This window comes from Erpetoichthys calabaricus, chromosome 10, assembly GCF_900747795.2.
Source record: "Erpetoichthys calabaricus chromosome 10, fErpCal1.3, whole genome shotgun sequence".
Classification (NCBI taxonomy): domain Eukaryota; kingdom Metazoa; phylum Chordata; class Cladistia; order Polypteriformes; family Polypteridae; genus Erpetoichthys; species Erpetoichthys calabaricus.
The window spans coordinates 74,623,568-74,645,710 of NC_041403.2; the positions used below are offsets into that span (position 1 = coordinate 74,623,568).

The 22,143-nt window shown below is 39.0% G+C and overlaps 1 protein-coding gene across 1 annotated transcript in view; it reads left to right on the forward strand.

Annotated features, from left to right (window-relative positions):
• The window catches only part of btbd8 (BTB domain containing 8), a 139,417-nt gene that overhangs the window by 35,576 nt on the left and 81,698 nt on the right, over window positions 1-22,143 (forward strand). Inside the window, exons 3-4 of the mRNA XM_051932783.1 lie at window positions 19,284-19,484; window positions 21,550-21,797. Coding sequence (XP_051788743.1) covers window positions 19,284-19,484; window positions 21,550-21,797 — 449 coding nt within the window. The remainder of the gene's footprint in view (window positions 1-19,283; window positions 19,485-21,549; window positions 21,798-22,143) is intronic.

Genomic DNA, 22,143 nt, shown 5'->3' on the forward strand with positions numbered 1-22,143 from the left:
GCAAAAACCAAAAGTAATGTAAGAAATTGTACCTCAGATGTTGCAAGTTGCTGGAATAAAGGCCTAAGTAAAATAGATAAATATGTATTATACACATAGGAACTATTCATTTATTTTCAGTTAAGTCATCTGCAGCAAACTTTTATAAATGAGGGTTTCTCATTTTTAGATAGTGCAAACTGATTCTTCTTCATTGACGTTTTCTCTTGGAGAGGTTTTTTCATTTCATTGAAAATGAAAGCAGCAGCTGCCAAAATATGTAGCTTTCTTATTAATTTTTCAACATTGTGTAAAATAAATGTATAAAGTAACATTAAAGGTTTAAATACTGGTTATCCTTTTACACTAAAATATTACTAAAGAGATACAAAAAAAGTAAAATGGATATGTTCTTTTTCTTTAAGGAGATTAAATATTACTGAAGAAAGAAAAAAAAAAACTAAAACAGCCAAATGGGGCTATGCATACGAACTTAAAAGGTTTAAATAAAACAGAAATATATATTTTATTTTTACTTGCTTAACTTGTGGAGGGTGTATCCTGTAGCAAAGCCCTAACTTTTTTCGTGAAAGCCCGTTTCAGTCAATAAGTCTTAAAAAAAGGTGTAAAGATATTGACAATAAGCTAAGCAAACCCAGGAAGACATGGAATCGTTTAAATCAAGTATCATTACATCTTCCTTTGTTAAGGAGAAGTAAGGCAGTACTTATAAGCTTACATATTTATATATGGACATACATACATATATATATATATATATCCGAAGCCGTGCAAGCACACTCTTGAGAATGCAATGTATAGTTGTACAGAAGAAAAGCAATCTTGCCTCAAATGAATGGCAACCTTTTGTAGGTCTATGAACTTAATTTAAACTTTAGGTTTACATGGTGCTTTCTTTCCGAAGTACCTGCACTCATGAATATGTCTGTATGTGTCAGTCGGTCAAAACCAAGCGCTTCGCACCGGCGAAGTACCGCTTTTAAATTTTTATTAAGAAGAAAAGAAAACCTTTTTAAATTGAGGGAAAATATACTAATAACAGTTTGTTAAGGATCTGTTTTTTTGTGAAGCTGCCTTCACTCGAGTGATCACTTCGAGCTGACTTGCTGGCCAACTATAAGCGTTACCTGGTAGGTAACCACCCATACAATCAGATTGTGAATCAGACTACGAATGCCGTGAATGTAATTACCCCGATGTACATGTTGTCAAATAAACGAACCACATGCCGTGGCGCGGAATGTAATTACCCCGATCTACATGTTGTCAAATAAACGAACCACACGCCGTGGCGCAATTTTAGGGGCTTTGCCTGTAGCGCTGACGTCCGAGGTTCGATTCCCGTAAGGGAGTGAAGTGAGTGGCTGGTTACCTACCAGGTAACGCTTATGGTTGGCCAGCAAGTGAGGTAACATCAGCCACGGTGCCTTCAGTTGTGAGAAGCAGATCATAGAATGGTTGAAAATAGTTTACTGTCAAATAATGCAAAGAGTACGCGACACGTCTTTCCCCCTTATTCTTGGCTCATCAGGCGTACACACTCACTGCACTCGCTTACGGTAATCGAACCTCGGACGTCAGCGCTAGAGGGGCTTCGCAGCGGTGAAGTATTGCTTTTAAATTTTAATTAAGAAGAAAAGAAAACCTTTTTAAATTAAGTCTTAAAAAGAGGTGTAAAGATATTGACAATAAGCTACGCAAACCCACCAAGAAATGCAATCGTTTAAATCAAGGCGCGAGTCGAAAAACACCATCCCATAATATTAGTTAACGATTAACACATTTCTATATGTATTGTAAGCATACAATACAACTGATAATATGTTGCGCTTATTTATCTGGTGTACCGACATTTTTGCGCGTTTAACGTCTGAAATCTAACGTGGTTTGTGCCCTTCAGAATGAAAACAGTTTGCATTTATCTTTTTAGTAAAAGGCGAGCTTTTAAGCCTGAGAAATCACCCCGTAAATGCACACGTTTAATTGCACATGTGTTAATATGTATGCTTACACAGTATTAAAAGACACTCAAAAATGAACGTCATTTACCTTCGTTCCCGTGTTTGACTCGTGCTGTAAATCTCTTCCTTGTTTTTAGTTCACGTGATTATGTAGGAGGCGTGATGACACGATACGTGACTCCGCCTCCTCCATTAGAGTATATGGACAAAAAACAGGTTCCAGTTATGACCATTACGCGTAGAATTTCGAAATGAAACCTGCCTAACTTTTGTAAGTAAGCTGTAAGGAATGAGCCTGCCAAATTTCAGCCTTCCACCTACACGGGAAGTTCGAGAATTAGTGATGAGTGAGTCAGTCAGTCAGTCAGTGAGTCAGTGAGGGCTTTGCCTTTTCTTAATATGTATAGATACAGTATATATGTGTATGTGTATATATATATATATATATATATATATATATATATATGTATATGTATGCCTGATGAGCCCAGAATTAGGGCGAAACACGTGTCGCGTACTCTTTGCATTATTTGACAGTAAAACAATTTTCAACCATTCTATGATCTGCTTCTTGCAACTGAAAGAGGGCACCGTGGCGGATGTTAGCCGAATTGCTGACCAACCACAAGCGTTACCTGGTAGGTAACCACCCATACAATCAGATTGTGATTCAGACTACGAATGCCATGAATGTAATTACCCCGATCTACATGCTGCCAAATGAACGAACCACACGCCGTGGTGCAGCGTTAGGGGCTTCGCCTCTAGCGCTGACGTCCGAGGTTCGATTCCCGAGAGGGAGTGCAGTGAGTGTGTACGCCTGATAAGCCCAGAATTAGGGCGAAACACATGTCGCGTACTCTTTGCATTATTTGACAGTAAAACAATTTTCAACCATATATATATATATATATATATATAGTATATGTGTGTGTATATATATATATATATATATATATATATATATATATATATATATATATATACGTATCTCTATATATAATCTTCATTTGGATCTTGATCTTTGTTTGTTCGTGAATTCCACGCATGCGTAGACCACCTTCCAGTTTAGTACGTTGTTGTTACTCACGGATGTCAACAATGTGCCGGAATAACGAAAGGGGTGGTAGACAGTGTTACGCTGGTTAGCTCCTGAGGCCTGGTTAGAGAATGAGATTGCCGAAGGTAAAAGGCACGTGCCTACGTAACATAGGAATGAAAGAAAGACAGTGGGTAAAATGAATGACAACGTAACAGCACGTTCCGGAAATTATTATTGTTACGTTGTAGCCTGCGAGTGCTGCGTGTCTCACAGTTGTACCCTGGCTTGCTCACATGTCAGTGAAGTGATCCCTATTTATGCTTTAAAGAGCCTGGATACCTATGTGTCCCCTTTTTGTAACCATTGCTCCGTGTATATTGCCTTACTCTTTGGATTGCCACAAAGCAACCTGCGAGATTGGAGAAAGGTTGAGAAGAGATCGTGAGAGGAAACGACAGCGTCGTGAAAACAAGACGGACTGTGAACGGAGAGAAGCAGAAATGCTCCTCCATCACCACATAATTACTATTCGGACAGTGATTCCGAGTAGGCCGTTCCTATCGAATCAATGTCTAAGGGTTTTGTTTTGTAATTTTGTTTCCCTTACAAAAAATCATAATGCTGTGCGACGAAGGGCCCCGTTCACGACTGGCAACCGCGTTTAAACAGGGAGCCCTTCACAGACAACTTTAACACGCGCAACGTAGTTGGGCGCACATGGCTAGTGTATATATATATGTATATGTGTATGTACAGTATGTATGTATATGTATATGTATATATGTACCTCAAGCATGGCCATAAAAAAATTACGTTTATTTGAAACTGTCGTATGATCCAAAAAATTTCAGATTTAGGATGGCTGTGAAAAAAGAACTTTTGTCTTAACCAATATCAAAAATGATTTATATGTCATGAAAATTTCTAACCTCAAAATTATAAATGACAGATGTAATCAAATTTATAAGCATTAATCAGGTGTTAATGTGACAACAAAATAAATGTCAGTGTAATAGCAAAACGTAGTACAGTGGAACCTTGGTTCACGAACGTCTCGGTACACGTACAAATCGATTTACGACCAAAAAGTTCGCCAAACTTTTGCCTCTGTTCACGACCACACACGGTATACGAACAAGCCAGGTTCCCTTTCGGTTTGTACATGTTCAGTCTCTCCCTGTGCATTTCTTGTGCAGCAAGCAAGAGAGAGAGCGCGAGAGTGCGCGGAGTGTGCGACACACACGCACACACACAGAGGCAGCACACACACAGGCAGCGAGAGAGAGAGCCGTGCACACACACACACAGGCAGCGTGCGAGAGAGAGCCGTGCACACACACACACACATAGGCAGCGAGAGAGAGAGAGCCGCGCACACACAGGCAGAGAGAGAAAGAGTCATGCAAACACACAGACAGCGCCAGAGAGAGACAGACCCGCACACACACACAGGCAGCACGAGAGAGTCGCGCAAACACACAGGCAGCGCCAGAGAGAGACAGACGCGCGCACACACACAGGAGTGCGCTAGAGAGACATGCACACAGGCGCTCCAGGCTCGCAAAAGAGAGAGAGAGCAAGAGCAAGCGAGCGAGAGAGGGAGGGAGGGACGCATAAGGTAGAGAAGGCTTGTTTTTGTTTTCAGTTCTGTTTACAGTGATCGGTTCGTAGCCTGTATTGTTGCAGTGTTATTTTTCTTGGTGGTTTATTAAACTAGGGGGCTTCGCTCGCCAAACCCTGTGTTTGGTTTTCCGGATACATACTTTTAAGATTTTTTTTCTTTGAATTGCTGCTATTTCATTAGTTTCACTTTTATTTCAGAACTTCTGTAAAAACAATATTTGTAATCTTGCGAGTCCCAATATGCTGAATCTTTTTAATGAGGTCAGGATAGGTTTCTCTGTTTGCAAAGTAAAAAAGTAAGTAGAGTTCTGCATTGGACTCCTGTCTGTAAAGTCATGCTATTTTCCTCTCACAGTTCCAAAAGTACATGGGGTTACCAAGGTGATACCCAGGCTTTTGTCTAGGTTTTTGTACAAGGGCTAGACAGAACGTTTTTGACTCCTGGGGTAAATGTAGCTTTTTAAATAAGCAGACAGATAAATATATACAGTAATCCCTACTCCATCGCGGGGGTTGCGTTCCAGAGCCACCCGCGAAATAAGAAAATCCGCGAAGTAGAAACCATATGTTTATGTGGTTATTTTTATATTGTCATGCTTGGGTCACAGATTTGCGCAGAAACACAGGAGGTTGTAGAGAGACAGGAACGTTATTCAAACACTGCAAACAAACATTTGTCTCTTTTTCAAAAGTTTAAACTGTGCTCCATGACAAGACAGAGATGACAGTTCTGTCTCACAATTAAAAGAATGCAAACATATCTTCCTCTTCAAAGGAGTGCGTGTCAGGAGCACAGAATGTCACATAGATAGAGAAAACAATCTCTAGCAAACAAATCAATAGGGCTGTTTGGCTTTTAAGTATGCAAAGCACCGTGGCACAAAGCTGTTGAAGGCGGCAGCTCACACCCCCTCCGTCAGGAGCAGGGAGAGAGAGAGAGAGAGAGAGATAGAGAGAGACAGAGTTTGTTTTTCAGTCAAAAATCAATACATGCCCTTTGAGCTTTTAAGTATGCGAAGCACCGTCCAGCATGTCGTTTCAGGAAGCAGCTGCACAAAAGATAGCAACGTGAAGATAATCTTTCAGCATTTTTAGACGAGCGTCCGTATCGTCTAGGTGTGCGAACAGCCCCCCTGCTCAATCCCCATACGTCAGGATCAGAGAAAGTCAGCGCAAGAGAGAGAGAAGAGTAAGCAATCTAGCTTCTCAGCCATCTGCCAATAGTGTCCCTTGTATGAAATCAACTGGGCAAACCAACTGAGGAAGCATGTACCAAAAATTAAAAGACCCATTGTCCGCAGAAATCCGCGAACCACCAAAAAATCCGCGATATATATTTAAATATGCTTACATATAAAATCCGCGATGGCGTGAAGCCGCGAAAGGCGAAGCGCGATATAGCCAGGGATCACTGTATACATGAACAAAGTAACCAATAAATGTATGTGCGGTAAACTCCTTTTTTGAAATTCTCAAGATTCTTTATTTGTCACATGCGGAGTTATACAGGACAACACGCAGTGAAATGCATCCTGATCCGCTTATCAAAAACTGTGCAAAGTTAGAAGAATATCAGTTAAATTAACAAAAATAAATAAGTAAAATTATGTAAATAAAGTAGAAATAAGTGTTAAGGTGCAATAGTGTAGTAATTATTGTGCAAAACCAAAGTTAGACTGGTGCATAGTTAAATGAGGCAGTTTGTTTGCGCTACTGCGATCTTTACTTTTTTTTTTTATATTTTCTAATTTTCCTACTTTCATATCCTTTAACTTTCTTCACATGTGTATAGCACCGTTTTTTTTGTTTTTTTTTTGAGCCTTTCTAATTTCACTGGTTTCATAATCTCTAACCTGCTCTGCGTGTGTTTAGCGCCAACATTTGTAAGCATCATTATGAAGTTCTACTTTTGTCATTTTATTCATTGTCTTTTAATTCTGAGCTGTACAGTACAATACATAGAACAGAATAAATCCTCAATACATTATAAAAATAAAAATTCTAGAAGTACGGAGTAGAATTTCACATTAGATGATATCACATAATATGATTTGGATTTGTTTTAAATCCTGGAGACCTCATTCATCAAGCTGCCTCCCCCATTTTGCCATTCCACATCTGAAATAGCGCTAATCCGATGAAAGAACCCCTCATTCCCACGTCCCCATTCATCGGGGATGACTTTACCTTAGGCAGGCAACCTACAATTTAAAGAGATTGTTATTTTCTTGTGAATTGTTACATATGCAGTATTTTCACTTTTGCTTTAAAAACTTTTGTAAAAACAATACTTGTTTCTTTATTTCCTGCCCCGCGCGAGGATACATCTTTCTTCCCGGACGTATAATACTGCTCATGTTGTGAAGGGTGTTTTGGCTGAACGTACGCTAAGGATATGCCTTTGAATCATTTGCTGTCTTTTTGCTGCTTGCTAGCTGCCTGTTCTGCCTGTCGCATGTCGTTGTTTTAAGAGCTCTGAGCACACGATGCTTGCCTGCCAAAAGCAATCCAAAAACTGCTAGCATAGAGGTCTGTTGACTTGTTTTAAATGATGGCTCACTGCCTGGTCTCGCGTGACGTTGTAAAAGCAATACCTGTCGTTTATTTCTGGCCCCGGGCATGGTTGAATTCTTTCTTGCAGGATGTATAACGCTGCTCGCGTTCGGTTGGGGTAACACATGTATAGTGCCTTTTTTTTTTTTTTTTTTTTTTTGAGCCTTTCTTATTTCCCTGGTTTCATAGTCTCTAACCTGCTCTGCATGTGTTTAGCGTCAATGTTTGTAAACGTCTTTATGAAGTTCCATTTTCTTTTACTCATTGTCTTTTAATTCTGAGCCGGATTGGACATGCTTTTTTCAATTCCACTTGTTCCGGGCTGATAATTACTTTCCTTATTTTCTGAATTTGCACCTCGATTAATCTTTTTTGCTCTTTTTTCTGTTCAATGCATTTGAGTCTCTTTACTCCGCGCCCGATTGGATGTGCTTTTTTTTCCATTTCACTTGTTCCGGGCTGATCATCATGTTCCTTATTTTCTAAATTTGAACCTAGATTATTGTTTTTCTTTTTAGCAGTTTTTTTCTCTCCATCGCTTTTGGGTCTCTGTTCTCAGCGCTTTTCTTTCTTCTTCATTTAATCATCGACATTTTATTTCTACCCTATTCATTTCATTTCTACCGTACTGACCTTATACACTTTATATGCACTGAGAGCCCTGGAGCTGTGTGTGCCGCATGACTGCCTTTACACTACTGATTTTTTTTTTTTTGATATTGCTTGTAAGTAGGGTGTGTCTTGCAAGACTCTTGTTCTATGTTCCTGTGAGACGCACCGTGGCAGGTCTCTTTCGTCTCGCGGGTCTTTAAATTATCTTTCGAGATGATCACGTATCGTAGACTATCAGGACAGGGGACAGGATTTCTTTTTATAATAGAGAGATTACGGATTTTTCAAATGTTCATTTTTTCCCCTGTGCTTAAAACACATTAAAAAAAAAAAAAAGTGTTTTTAGCGAGCGGTTTCTAGCGTGAACTATTGCAGTGTTAGTTTTCTCTGTTGTTCAAGGTTTTCTCAGTGTTATTCAATGTTTTTACATTTAGTTTACTATTACGTTGTGCACTCTATGGTACAATTAACTATATTTGTGCTTAAAAATTAAAAATATATATATATTTACATACAGTTCGTACGGTCTGGAACGGATTAATTGTATTTACATACAATCCTATGGGGGAAATTGCTTCGGTTTACGACCAGAGTTTTGGAACGAATTATGGTCGTGAACCGAGGTTCCACTGTACTAGATAAGACATGAAATTTTATTCCACAGGCACCCTAAATCTGCAATTTTTTGGATCATTTGTTAGAAATATCATTAGGACAATTGGTTAAGACAGATTTGATGTCTGAATTAATTCCACACATTTAATATTTTCTGTCTTTCTCTTCCATGGCCATGCTTGAGGTATATTTTTTTAATCACTTGTTATGTATGTTCACTTGTAATCAAATTAAATGATCGAAAGTAAAATAAAAAAAAAATACAAGATTTTGCCAAATTAAAATCACGAAAGAGGAATATATATTAAAATTACTTGTTTTTGTTATTTCTTTCTATAGTGAAATCCACCTTTAGTATGCAGTACAGTTCTTATGGATCATTTCTTTTTTTATCGTACACAAATTACATAGTTATAACAATACAGCACTTCTTTCTAAAGTTACATTGTTGCCAGTGCTACTGCAGTATTATGTATTTTTAATCAATGTCACTTAATTTTGAAGTTTACAAAACATTTAACAACAGTGGTTCCCATAATGTACGTATACTGGTACTGAGTACCTAAGGTGGGTTTTCTATATCTTCAACATGCGATGAAAATTTGTTTTTGATGATTACTATCAGTATTTACAATATATAATTTTACAATAAATGTTGAAAAGCATTGTAATATTTGTATATTTATAAAAATTACGTGGGCCATTTCACAAATGATGCACACATTGTTAGCAAAGTGAAGTGGGCAAGGCAATCCTAGTGTAAATGACATCACTTGTGGTTAAAGACTTCATAAAACAAATTGTGTGTTAGTTACATTACGTAGTTATATTTTTCTTGTTTGAATAAAAACATTCAAAATTTTTGATATGCATATGTATATTAATGTACCTAATCCTAGGGCCCTATTATAAACTTTCACACAGGCCCCATTCTGTCTAGTTACGCCCCTGAAGGGACCCCACTCCCTTTTCCAGGTGAGTTGGAGCTGGAAGGAAGGAAGGTAACAATCGACTGGAGGAGGGCAGTGCGGTAGAGAGAGGAGAGGTGATTGTGGAGAGATAACTTGTGGTTGGTGCTTTTTTGAGGCATTTGTATAATAAACATATATATATAGTGGAAACTTGGGTTGGCACCCTGCCCAGGATTGGTTCCCTGCCTTGTGCCCTGTGTTGGCTGGGATTGGCTCCAGCAGACCCCCGTGACCCTGTGTTCGGATTCAGCGGGTTGGAAAATGGATGGATGGATATAGTGGAAACTGGGTTGTGTACAGCCACCCTAACCCTGCAGAGACACAAGTGCAGCACACAACACCCTTTATTTCAGAGCTGGGGAAGCACTTTTTCCTCGCTGCCCATAGCATAGTACAGCACCAAAGTATGTATACACAGTTCTTTCTTTCCTTCCCTTTTCCAGTCCTTCTCTCTCCACTCCTCTTCCGGCAAGCTTCGTGTTTCTTCCTCCCGACTCTGGCTTCCTAAGTAGTGGCGGCTGGCTCCTTTTTTTTAGGACACCCGGAAGCACTCCCATGTGTCCAATGACCTTCTTCCAGTATCACTTTCGGGTGTGGTGGAAGTGCTGCCAAACAGGGCTCAGCAAACGTCCAGGCGCCCCCTGGCGGCGGCCACGGGCCTCAGCAGGGTTGAGCTTCCATTCTCTAAACCCGTGGTCCTGGTGCAGGCCAGGCGTGCTGCCCTCTAGCATTCCGATGGAGATAATGTCCTGAATAAGCTCTCTCCCCTGTGTCCTTCCACCGTCAGGGACCCGGCCATCTGCTAATATATATACACACACACAGGGGTGCGCAAAAGTAGGTTTACAGTTATGAGTTCGCTGGAATAATCATAACCGGCATATCTTTTTCCATACGAACAACTGTAAACCTACTTTTGCCGACCCTGCAGAGGGTAATGTGAGCCCACAGGAAGAGTATCATGTAGCCGGGTCAGGTGGGCAAAAGTAGGTTTACATCTGCCTCGCATGCTACATTACCTTCTGCCTCTGAGCCTGCTTGACCCTCTGCACCTGAGGGGACTTAGAATTTTTTCCAGCCCCTGTTGTAAACTACATGACCCTCTGCTTGCCTCTGCTACTCGACCCTCTGCCTCCCAGCTGGCATGACTTATTGCCCTCCCCAGCTACATGTCCTCTACTACTCCATTGGGCCCGATACTACTCCTGCATCTTTTAAGTTACATGACCTTTTTGACTATCAAGCCCCACCACCACCCATGCCAAAGGCAAAATGACATCTGGTCATGTACCCTTCCTGTCACTCTGACCAGTCTCTTATTTTTTGGATGGCCCTCTGCATTTTGACCATTAAGCCCCGCCACTGCCTTTAAATCAGAGTTCAGGGTCTTCACAGCCCCGGGCCAGAGGCAATCGGACATCTGGTCATGTACCAGCCAGGCCCGTTGTGTGTGCAAAGTCCGTGGGTCGTCATCTGGGCATGTAAATGATGATGTTGAAGGGGAAGGGGAAGAGGAAGGGGACAAAAGCTTGACTCAAGGAATTACTTTCAGTAGATCGCAGCAAGGGAGCTGCTCTGCTATGTACAAGACCCCGGTCCAGAATCAGGTTGTTTACGAATGATTTAGCACTGGATTCCCTATGAATGTGCAGTGCGGAAGAGGAAGACGGAGCGGCTACTCATCTGGGCTGCTCCCCTGCCCCGTCTCGTACGGCCCTCTGCACCGGTCCACCCCCCATAGGGGGAGTGCGGCCTCCAGATATTCCTGGCTCACTAAGGCTCCACGGTGCTAGGGTATCGTCATGTTTAGGAGGGGTTCTGACTTACAGGCATTTAGTCATAATCCCGCAGATGGTAGTTTCTCAACCTTGGTTCTTCTACCAAGCATACACACCAAATGTCTGAACCTTTACAGTAAAATCGACAAAACTGGGTGCATCTGTAATGCTCCAAAAAGTGGTCGACCAGTGAGTGTTAACAACCAGGAATAATGACTTGTTAGTGATTCTGCCATTTACAGAACGCCCTTGAAAATAATAAAAAAAAAAAAGAGCTTCGTTTGAGTTGGGCATTTCCTGTAGATCTTTGAGTTGTCTAATGCGCCGTTTGTTTGAAAAATGCATCAGACAAGATTGATTCATAGGTTATTAAAAGGTGATCTGAATTGCCGTTTACAATTCTGCAAAGTGGTTATGAATGAAGAAAGACAAGGCAGTGGCATCACTGATAAAATTACATGGTCCGATGAAACTCAGTTTAAACTTTCAGGTGCTGTAACTCACCACAACTGTGTCGACTATTGCACAGAAAATCCCCATGTAGCGATAGAAGAACAGTTGAATCGGCTGGGGGTTACAGTTTGTGCAGGTCTTCCGTGTAAAGGGGTACTTGGACCTGTTTTTTATCATACAACTATTACATATGACCTGTATCTTAACATGCTGAGGGACACTGTTTTATCACAATTACAGAGACAGCATGACAATGAAGACTTCTTCTTTCAAGACGACTGAGCTCCTCCACAATATGTTGTGAAAGTGCGTGAGTTTCTTGATGAACAATTACCCAACAGGTGGATAGGTTGACGAGGGCCAGTGGAATGGCCAGCACAATTGCCAGACCTCACAGCAATGGACTTCTTTTTTGGGTGTGTTGTCAAACATAACGTCTTTTCACGACAACCATGTATTGTGGATGAAATGATTGACCACATAAGAGAAGCATGTCAAGAAATTGATGGCAATAAATAACTCTGTGCCAAAGTGTGCTTGAGTGTAGCAAGTAGACTACAAGAATGTGTAAAAAAATGAAGGCCATCAATTTGAGCACTTAGAAGATTGTACCTAATTGGAACTGTGTCATTGTGATATTGTGTGTTAACAAAGTTGATAAGTCTATTGTGTTAATAAAGCTATCTGAATAATCATAACCTGCATGTTTTTTTCCATATGAATAACTGTAAACCTTCTTTTACCCACCCCTGTATATATATAATATATACAGTAATATATATATATATATATATATATATATATATATATATATATTGTGATTGTGATGGATGGCTGGGGCCCATGCCTGGCCGGGATGCCCCTGCAGCATATGTTCCAGGGGAGCAAGTATGGGAAACCCAATATCTCCCCCTGGACGCTAGATGGCAGCCTCCCTGGGTTACAACGGTGCCTTGGACTCCTGCAGGGCTTCATGGGGGTTGGTGTTTGGTGCAGCCCTGTTGGGTTCCGCAGGCGCCACCAGGGGGTGCTGCAGCAGGAGCTGCTAGGTCCTTCTGGGCACTAGTTTCGCCACACCCGAAAGTGTAGCCGGATGTCGGCAATCAAGCACCTGGAGCACTTCCAGGTGCCTAATAAAAGGAGCCAGCAACCACCACTCAATGCCCAGAGTCAGGTGGAGGAGGACGAAGCTTGGAGGAGGAGTGGTGGTGGTGGTACAAAGAGAGGAGTGTGGTGTGCTTATTGCTGTTTTTGTACACTTGGGACTGTGTTGTGCCTGTGGGGATTATGGGGAAGACGTACCCCACAGGTGAAGAACAATAAAAGTCTATTTATTTTATACGTGCCTCCAGTGTGAGTCTGTGTCGGATCAGGAGCCTATATAGCGCCTGCCTTGTTACAAATATATATAATCTATATCCTGCAACAAGACTTTTTTGAAGAGATTTTTTCAAGTCCCGTGAGACTTTGGCCTTGAGATTTTTTCAAGTCACGCCCTCCTCTCAACCATATTCCACCATTTACATGGAACTCTCACCGCTCATTTGTGTGAATGCTTTTGTCAGACACAGTTCCTGCTCTCTCAGCTTTTATAAATTTTAATGTTTTCCTCACTTTAAGTTCCCAATTAAAGAAGATGTATTATGTCCAAATCTTATTGAAGAATTTCATCATGAAGGGTTATGAACAGAAAAAATTAGTACATGGACAGTCCTAGCACCGAGAAACGATGAAGTCAAATGAATTAACGCCAAAAATGTTGATCAGTTACACAGCAAATTGGTTAAATGCATGTCAATAGACTATGGTGAACAGTTGGTAGTGATCGTGTAGAACATGAAAACATCAACATACAATATCCCTAAGAATATCTACATCCGTTAACAACATCCGGTCTTTCAACCCATGAATTACCGTAGAAAGAAGGATGTATCCAAGAAAGGTAATGTAGTAAATCTTCCACGGATAACAGACAACAAAGGAGATCTTGATATGCCATTCGTATTAAAATGCTAACAGTTTCCCATTAGAATAGCTGTTGCAAAGACAATTATTACCAGAGCCTATGAAAAAAACTTGTAGATCTAGCCCACCTTAAATCCGTTCGCACCTCTCTGTCAGCGTCTTTTGTCCTGTAAATGTGCCGATAAAGACAAACAGCCTACTATTCCATCCCCCCACATCTGCAGAATGTGCACAAAGTTCTCCCAGCTCATGCCTTGATTGATTATCTGGGAGTGAAGTGCTGGAGTTTTAGAGTGGAAATAATAGATCGTTATTTGGAACACATGCATTTCATGTGTGTTCCGTTTCTACAATAATCTGTGTAAACACATTGTTAAAACAGAAACATTTTTCATATTTTAGTAGTAAATGACAAAATGTTGGCATAAACTATAGAATGTGTGAAGTCTGAAGTCTAAAGATCAAATAAACACTTTCACAAAAGGTTCAAGGATAAAACAACAGCTTCTGTGGCGTAGCGGTAAGATATGCTGACTTGTAATCAAGAGTCCCCGTTTCGATCCCGACTGACTCCTATATTTGCCGTTTTCAGTAGTGAGCAGCTGTTATTGTTAATATTATACAGTATACACATACATTTGGTTTGCGTCCATAACAGAGGGTGTACATTTATAGTACTTGTGAAAGTTATCGTTTTATTTTCACTTTTTTTTTTATTCAGTTTTATTGAGTGTTCCTGCTCATGCTGAATTAGAATGCACCTTATGGTCTATGATGTCAAAGACGCACTGACAAAAAAAGAAAAAACAGAGACATAGGTATATATGATATTTGGAATTATTCATTTTATGACCTGTATAGTACATTTCAGAAAACATTGTGGCACGGATGCAACATTATTTATATTATTCATATTCATTCGCATAACATCTTGCGCTTGTAATCAGTGACCACGTGTTGTTTTTTTTTCCCCGATCTTGCCAGTCTCCACGTTGCTGTATGCTGTTTCTTTTGTACTCCAGGACATGCAGAGGAAAGAATAGTACAGAGCGGTACGTTCAGCGATATATGCAATCATCAAATTCAAATGTTAACAGTTCACACACCCGCAATGACCGTCCTTCCTACATTTACGACATGTTTACCTGTTGCAATGCGCACACTTCTCTCTGTTGAGCAGGAACACTCAATAAAACTGAATAAAAAAAAATCAAGTGACGGTGAGATACGAAAAAGGCAGATTCATCAGCGTTTGTGTGTCAGCTTTTATCCCTCCAGATCAGAGAATGTCCAGTTCCATTGCCTCAAAACACCACTAACATCTACAGTTATTCCCAGTTTCAAATAAAAACTATTAGCGTCTGATCCCTGGGGGGGTGGGGGGGGCGGTAGTATGTATCGTGATCGTGATTGAGAGAATAAAAGTGAAAATAAAACGGTAACTTTCACAACTACTATAAATGTACACCGTCTGTTACGGACGCAAACCAAATGTATGTGTGTACTGTATAATATTAATAATAAAAGCAGCTCACTACTGAAAATGGCAAATATAGGAGTCCATCGGGATCGAAACGAGGACTCTTGATTACAAGTCAGCAAATCTTACGGCTATGCCACGGAAGCTGTTGTTTTCTCCTTGAACCTTTTGTGAAAGTGTTTATTTGATCTTTGGACTTCAGATGTCACACATTATATAGTTTATGCCAGCATTTTGTCATTTACTACTAAAATATGAAAAATGTTTCTGTTTTAACAATGTGTTTACACAGATTATTGTAGAAACGGAACACACATGAAATGCATGTGTTCCAAATAATGATCTATTACACTGCCTGGCCAAAAAAAAAGTCGCCACCAAAAAAAAAGGTCACGCACTCTAATATTTCATTGGACCGCCTTTAGCTTTGATTACGGCACACATTCGCTGTGGCATTGTTTCGATAAGCTTCTGCAATGTCACAAGATTTAGTTCCATCCAGTGTTGCATTAATTTTTCACCAAGATCTTGCATTGATGATTGTAGATTCTGACTGCTGCGCAAAGCCTTCTCCAGCACATCCCAAAGATTCTCTACTCTGGAACAGGGTAAATCTGGACTCATCAGACCACATGACCTTCTTCCATTGCTCCAGAGTCCAATCTTTATGCTCCCTAGCAAATTAAAGCCTTTTTTCCAGTTTGCCTCACTGATTAGTGGTTTTCTTACGGGTACACAGCAGTTCAGTCCCAATCCCTTGAGTTCCCTTCGCATTGTGTGTGTGGAAATGCTCTTACTTTCACTATTAAACATAGACCTGAGTTCTACTGTTGTTTTTCTTCGATTTGATTTCACCAAACGTTTAAGTGATTGCAGATCACGATCATTCAGGATTTTTTTCCGGCCTCATTTCTTTCTCGAAGACGATGGGTCCCCACTATCCTTCCAGTTTTTAATAATGTACAGTGTACACATCATTAATATATATATATATATAAGATATAGATATATAATATATACATACATACATACAGGTGCTGGTCATAAAATTAGAATATCATGACAAAGTTGATTTATTTCAGTAATTCCATTCAAAAAGTGAAACTTGTATATTAGATTCATTCATTACACACAGACTGATGCATTTCAAATGTTTATTTCTTTTAATGTTGATGATTATAACTGACAACTAATGAAAGTCCCAAATAAAGTATCTAGGAAAATTATAATATCAATTAATGCCAATGCAAAAAAAGGATTTTTAGAAATGTTGGCCAACTGAAAGGTATGAACATGAAAAGTATGAACATGTACAGCACTCAATATTTAGTTGGGGCTCCTTTGGCCTGGATTACTGCAGCAATGTGGCGTGGCATGGAGTCTATCAGTCTGTGGCACTGCTTAGGTGTTATGAGAGCCCATGTTGCTCTGATAGTGGCCTTCAGCTCTTCTGAATTGTTGGGTCTGGCGTATTGCATCTTCCTCTTCACAATACCCCATAGATTTTCTATGGGGTTAAGGTCAGACGAGTTTGCTGGCCAATCAAGAACAGGGATACCATGGTCCTTAAACCAGGTACTGGTAGCTTTGGCACTGTGTGCAGGTGCCAGGTCCTGTTGGAAAATGAAATCTGCATCTCCATAAAGTTCGTCAGCAGTAAGAAGCATGAAGTGCTCTAAAACTTCTTGGTAGACGGCTGCGTTGACCTTGGACCTCAGAAAACGCAATGGACCAACACCAACAGATGACATGGCACCCCAAACCATCACTGACTATGGAAACTTTACACTGGACCTCACGCAACGTGGATTCTGTGCCTCTCCTCTCTTCCTCCAGACTCTGGGACCTTGATTTCCAAAGGAAATGCAAAATTTACTTTCATCAGAGAACATAACTTTGGACCACTCAGCAGCAGTCCAAAGGTGAGACGCTTCTGACGCTGTCTCTTGTTCAAGAGTGGCTTGACACAAGGAATGCGACAGCTGAAACCCATGTCTTGCATACGTCTGTGCGTGGTGGTTCTTGAAGCACTGACTCCAGCTGCAGTCCACTCTTTGTGAATCTCCCCCACATTTTTGAATGGGTTTTGTTTCACAATCCTCTCCAGGGTGCGGTTATCCCTATTGCTTGTACACTTTTTTCTACCACATCTTGTCCTTCCCTTCGCCTCTCTATTAATGTGCTTGGACACAGAGCTCTGTGAACAGCCAGCCTCTTTAGCAATGACCTTTTATGTCTTGCCCTCCTTGTGCAAGGTGTCAGTGGTCGTCTTTTGGACAACTGTCAAGTCAGCAGTCTTCCCCATGATTGTGTAGCCTACAGAACTAGACTGAGAAACCATTTAAAGGCTTTTGCAGGTGTTTTGAGTTAATTAGCTGATTAGAGTGTGGCACCAGGTGTCTTCAATATTGAACCTTTTCACAATATTCTAATTTTCCGAGATACTGAATTTGGGACTTTCATTAGTTGTCAGTTATAATCATCAAAATTAAAAGAAATAAACATTTGATTAAACATCAGTCTGTGTGTAATGAATGAATCTAATATACAAGTTTCACTTTTTGAATGGAATTACTGAAATAAATCAACTTTGTCATGATATTCTAATTTTATGACCAGCACCTGTATATATAGATATATAGATATATATATATATATATATATATATATATATATATATATATATATATAGATATCTATATCTATATATATATATATATATATATATATATATATATATGTTTGTATGTATGTATGTATGTATATATATATGTGTGTGTGTGTATATATATATATATATATATATATATATATATATATATAAAATATATATATATATATATATATATATATATATATAAAATATATGTTGTGGAAAGCATACCCCCAGACACAGACAGACAGACACCAGAATGTCCAAAACTTCCTGGTGTGGCGGAAGTGCTGCCATCCAGGACTCCCTAACTGTCCGGGCGCCCCCTGGCGGTGGCCACGTCTTCTCACAGTGGTGAGTGTCCTGGCTCCATTCCTGTGTCCCCGCTCATCCGTGACAATGTAAAATATATGTGTGTGTACACATATATCCTGAAATTGTCTGACACCTTGCCTTGCACCTAGCTTTTGTATACAGTGGAACCTCGAGATACGATCACCTCTGTATACGAGAAATTCAAAATACGAGGAAAGTATGAGCGAAAATTTCTGATCTAAATGCGAGCATTGGCTCGCGTAACGAGCCACGAGCCAGGCTGTGGGTATAGCTCTCAGCTTAGCGAGGGGGCGTGGTAGCAGTTGCGAGCCGCGGTCTGCGGTGTCTGCGTTTCTCACTTAAGTGCACAGGTGGGAAACTGCCCACATCCATGATTGTTCCTGTGGCTGATGGGCTGCAGCTGCCATGTCCTCCCCGCATATATAGAGAAGCGCGAGCCGGTTAAGGGGGAGAAGAAGTAAGAGAGAGAGAGAGAGAGAAGGAGAAGGAGGGCGGGCAGGAGAGCAGGCTCACGTGTAGCTGAACAGGCGAGCCAAACAGCTGAAGCAGTACGGTGTAGAGAAGGTCAGCTGCATTAAGAGTGTCTCGCCTGTTGCAGAGCCCGCAGGTGAGACGCTAACAGAGAAGAAGCACCGGGGATTGTCGTCTGTTTTTTAAAGACTGCATCCTTTTGACGTTTTAACCTCGTGTTAAAGGATTGTTATTCTTGTGTATTTTAAACCTCCACTTCACAACTGTTTTAAGGATTATTTATTTAAACATTTATTGAATGCTCTACTGCACTTTGGACACCTGTTTTGATTCTTTTAATAATCAGTTATATTATTTACCAGTGTTATTTATTAAAGGTAGACTACAGTATATATAATTTATCAGTGTTATTTGTTAGGAAAATTGATTTTTATGTTAATATATTTGGGGTGCGGAACGGATTAACTGGATTTCCATTATTTTCAATGGGGAAGTTTGTTCTAGATACGAGAAATTCTCTATACAAGCTCAGTGCTGGAACGAATTAAACTCGTATCTAGAGGTTCCACTGTATTAACAATTCACATTCAGCAGGATAAAACAATGGACATCAAATGTAGACAGAGAAGACTTATAACAATAGGCCTCATGTTATTTTTGGAGTAGCAGTTTCTATGCAAGAATTGTAAGTTTTTTTTATTTTAATAATAATAATATGATTTTAATGTTGATGAATGTCCATTGTTTGATTAACTGTGTTTTCCTTTTAGGCTCTTCAAAGAAGAAATTTATTCAGATTTGTTATTTTTGGCTTGTTTTGGTACATTACGAGCACACAAAAGTATTCTGCGTGCCAGAGTCCCCGAATTTTTCTTTAAAATTGTAATGCCGGCCTTGAACACTTTTGGAGATGAGCATAAAGTTGTAAAAATAGAAAATGTTCAACCCTCAGAATTTGAAGATTTTCTGAAGTGAGTATTTAAACTTATTTTAGTGTTTCATAATGATGTTTCTATAATTTTTACACAGATTTTCAATAAAAAACATTACATTAGTTGGTAGCATAAACATTTAAATGTTTACTCACATTATGTTACCTCAGTTAATTTTTGTCTCAGTTATGTTCAGTTTTTGTTTTCACTGATTTAGTATTGGTGTCTTTCTGTAAACATTAAGTTAATGTCAGTTTTCTTCTGTCATCCCGTAAGTATATTTATTTCATCCAGGCATTATAATCACCTAATATTCTGCTGAGATTCAGTCCAAGTACATTGGTCAAGTAAGTGCATTTCATTACAAATATAATTCTGTCACACAGTCATTGCAAAAACAGTAAGGTCAATTACAGTGTTTTTATTATATGCTTGCTGTTTTCCATAAAATTGGTTCAGTTATCTGTAATAGCAAGTATTGTCTAGACTAAAGGTTCTTTGTAAGATAATGTATAGGGTCTGATTTTGTTTTACACAGCATCATGTTTTTAACAAAATAAACTGTAATGTTTTCAAATAATCATTTTCATATTGAGGTTGCAATAGCACTTCATTGTATTGTTTTTGGTGAGAGAGATATTGCCAGATCATTCTAATTTCTAAGAATTACGCAGAGTGCACTGAGAACAAAACTGAATCTAGTGACATTTTTACTGATTTTGGTGTCATTTGGATTTAGAAAATGGCATTTTATGTCAGATTTTTTTAGAAGAACATTTGAATTTAATTTTTGATTTTTTTGCTTGTCTATTCATAAAGATTATTTACATAAAATACTTTTCATAGATTATATAGTGAATATGAAGTGAATTAAATATTACACATTTTAATTTATGGTGGAATGAAGTGTATAGATTTAAATAAGTCGTTGTCTTACATTTTTTTAATTACTCTGGTAATGTTTAAAATCTTGTTTAGTTCTATAAAATAAGAATCTGATTTCTAAAGAGCTTTTAGGTTTGAAGACATGGAACAAATAATTTCCCAAGCTGTTTGTATTCTACATTTGCAGTTGCATGTTTTTGCAATTCCATTAAAAACAATTATACATAAACATCTAATTTCAGCATCTCTCAATTGACCAACCATTGATCAACACAAACTGTTTTCTTTGAACCATTTTGGTTGCTTTAAAATCATCCATCCCCCAACACACAATAAATGTCAAGGAGATCAAATATAGGAAAATCTGGTAGAGCAGACCACAGGGTACCAGAAAAAGAAAGCAAAAGGTTAAAAAACAAAAAACTAGTGAATCGGTGATACTTTTTTAGTTTCTGGTTCATTTCCAGTGCTCACAAGTTACACTTCCTGCTATTCCTCCACATCTAACACAGTAGTCTTTTTTTATTCATTCATTTGTAAGAGGTTATCACATAGATTTGAGCTTTAGCCTGAAAGGAGTATTCTACAAGTTCATTTTCTAATTGGCCAAAGATTAGCTTCTGTGTACTGGATTAGATTTCGGTCCATTTCATCGTGCAAACAAGCACACTTTGAGATACTGGTGGAAACCTAACGTGTAAACATGGGTAAAACATTCAAGACTTCCATACTCTCCTGGAATTGATCAGGGAACCTAGCACTTATTGGGAATTTTATTTAAAAGAAAAATGCCACCTTGTCTTGTGTGTTGACATTCTGTTACTGGCATGTTGATTAGTAAGATTAGATTAACTGAGTGTGAAAGTACAGTTCTTAAAGTGCAAAATCTTAACAGCATTTATATACATAAGGAAATCTATTAACATGTTCATATATGATTGCTATAAATTGCTTTTGCATTCATATTTTTTTGTGAATGTACCTACTGTAAGTGTGCTTTATGCCGGAAAGCCATACTGTTATGGGTGAGTTTTAACCTTTTGCAGCTGTTATTAGCCTTTGCAACCCAAAATGGGATAAAGCTTGCTTACAAAATGGGTTGTATGAAACAGAAGATGCCTTATGGTTCTGATGAAATAAACCACAGTCTGGTTTCATTTATTTTTCTGTGTAGAACTGAAGTTGTTTGTTTCAAATCATGTTTATCTTATTTTTTCAGACTAATCTATACAGCAGATGAAAAGGTAAATGATCTTCAAGTACTTATGAAGGAAAGATTGCATTCAACATCCAGCTGTGAAATAAACAAAGCTACTGAAATATTCAACAGAAATTATCCCCAAAGAGATACAACTGCATCTATTTTGCTTCCATCCAAAGACATACCTGAGATTCAGGGTTTTGCTTCTTCTACAAAAACTGCCTTTGAGGAATCTGCAATGGATAGTTACACTTCTACATCATCAGGTACCACCAGCAAGACCCCATTCAGAGTTGTATTCTTTGTTTAAAATACGTGCCACTGAGAATGAAGTCACAGTCATTTGTAATTTTTCAAAGCGATTTTAGACATACAAACAGAATGTACCTTTGCCGCTGATATAAATTACTGGTAACTTGCATTATTTTGCCTACTGTAATTTAACTTTTAACCCACCTTTGACTTGTTTAGATTTAGTATACAAGTATCTGTAGATAATTGAGATGAGAAATAAAACTTACTATATACCTTTGATTAAGAGTCTCATTTAAGATGTTTGTGAACAGTGATATCAATAAGTCCATCATTGCAAAATTTCATTTAATTTGTTTA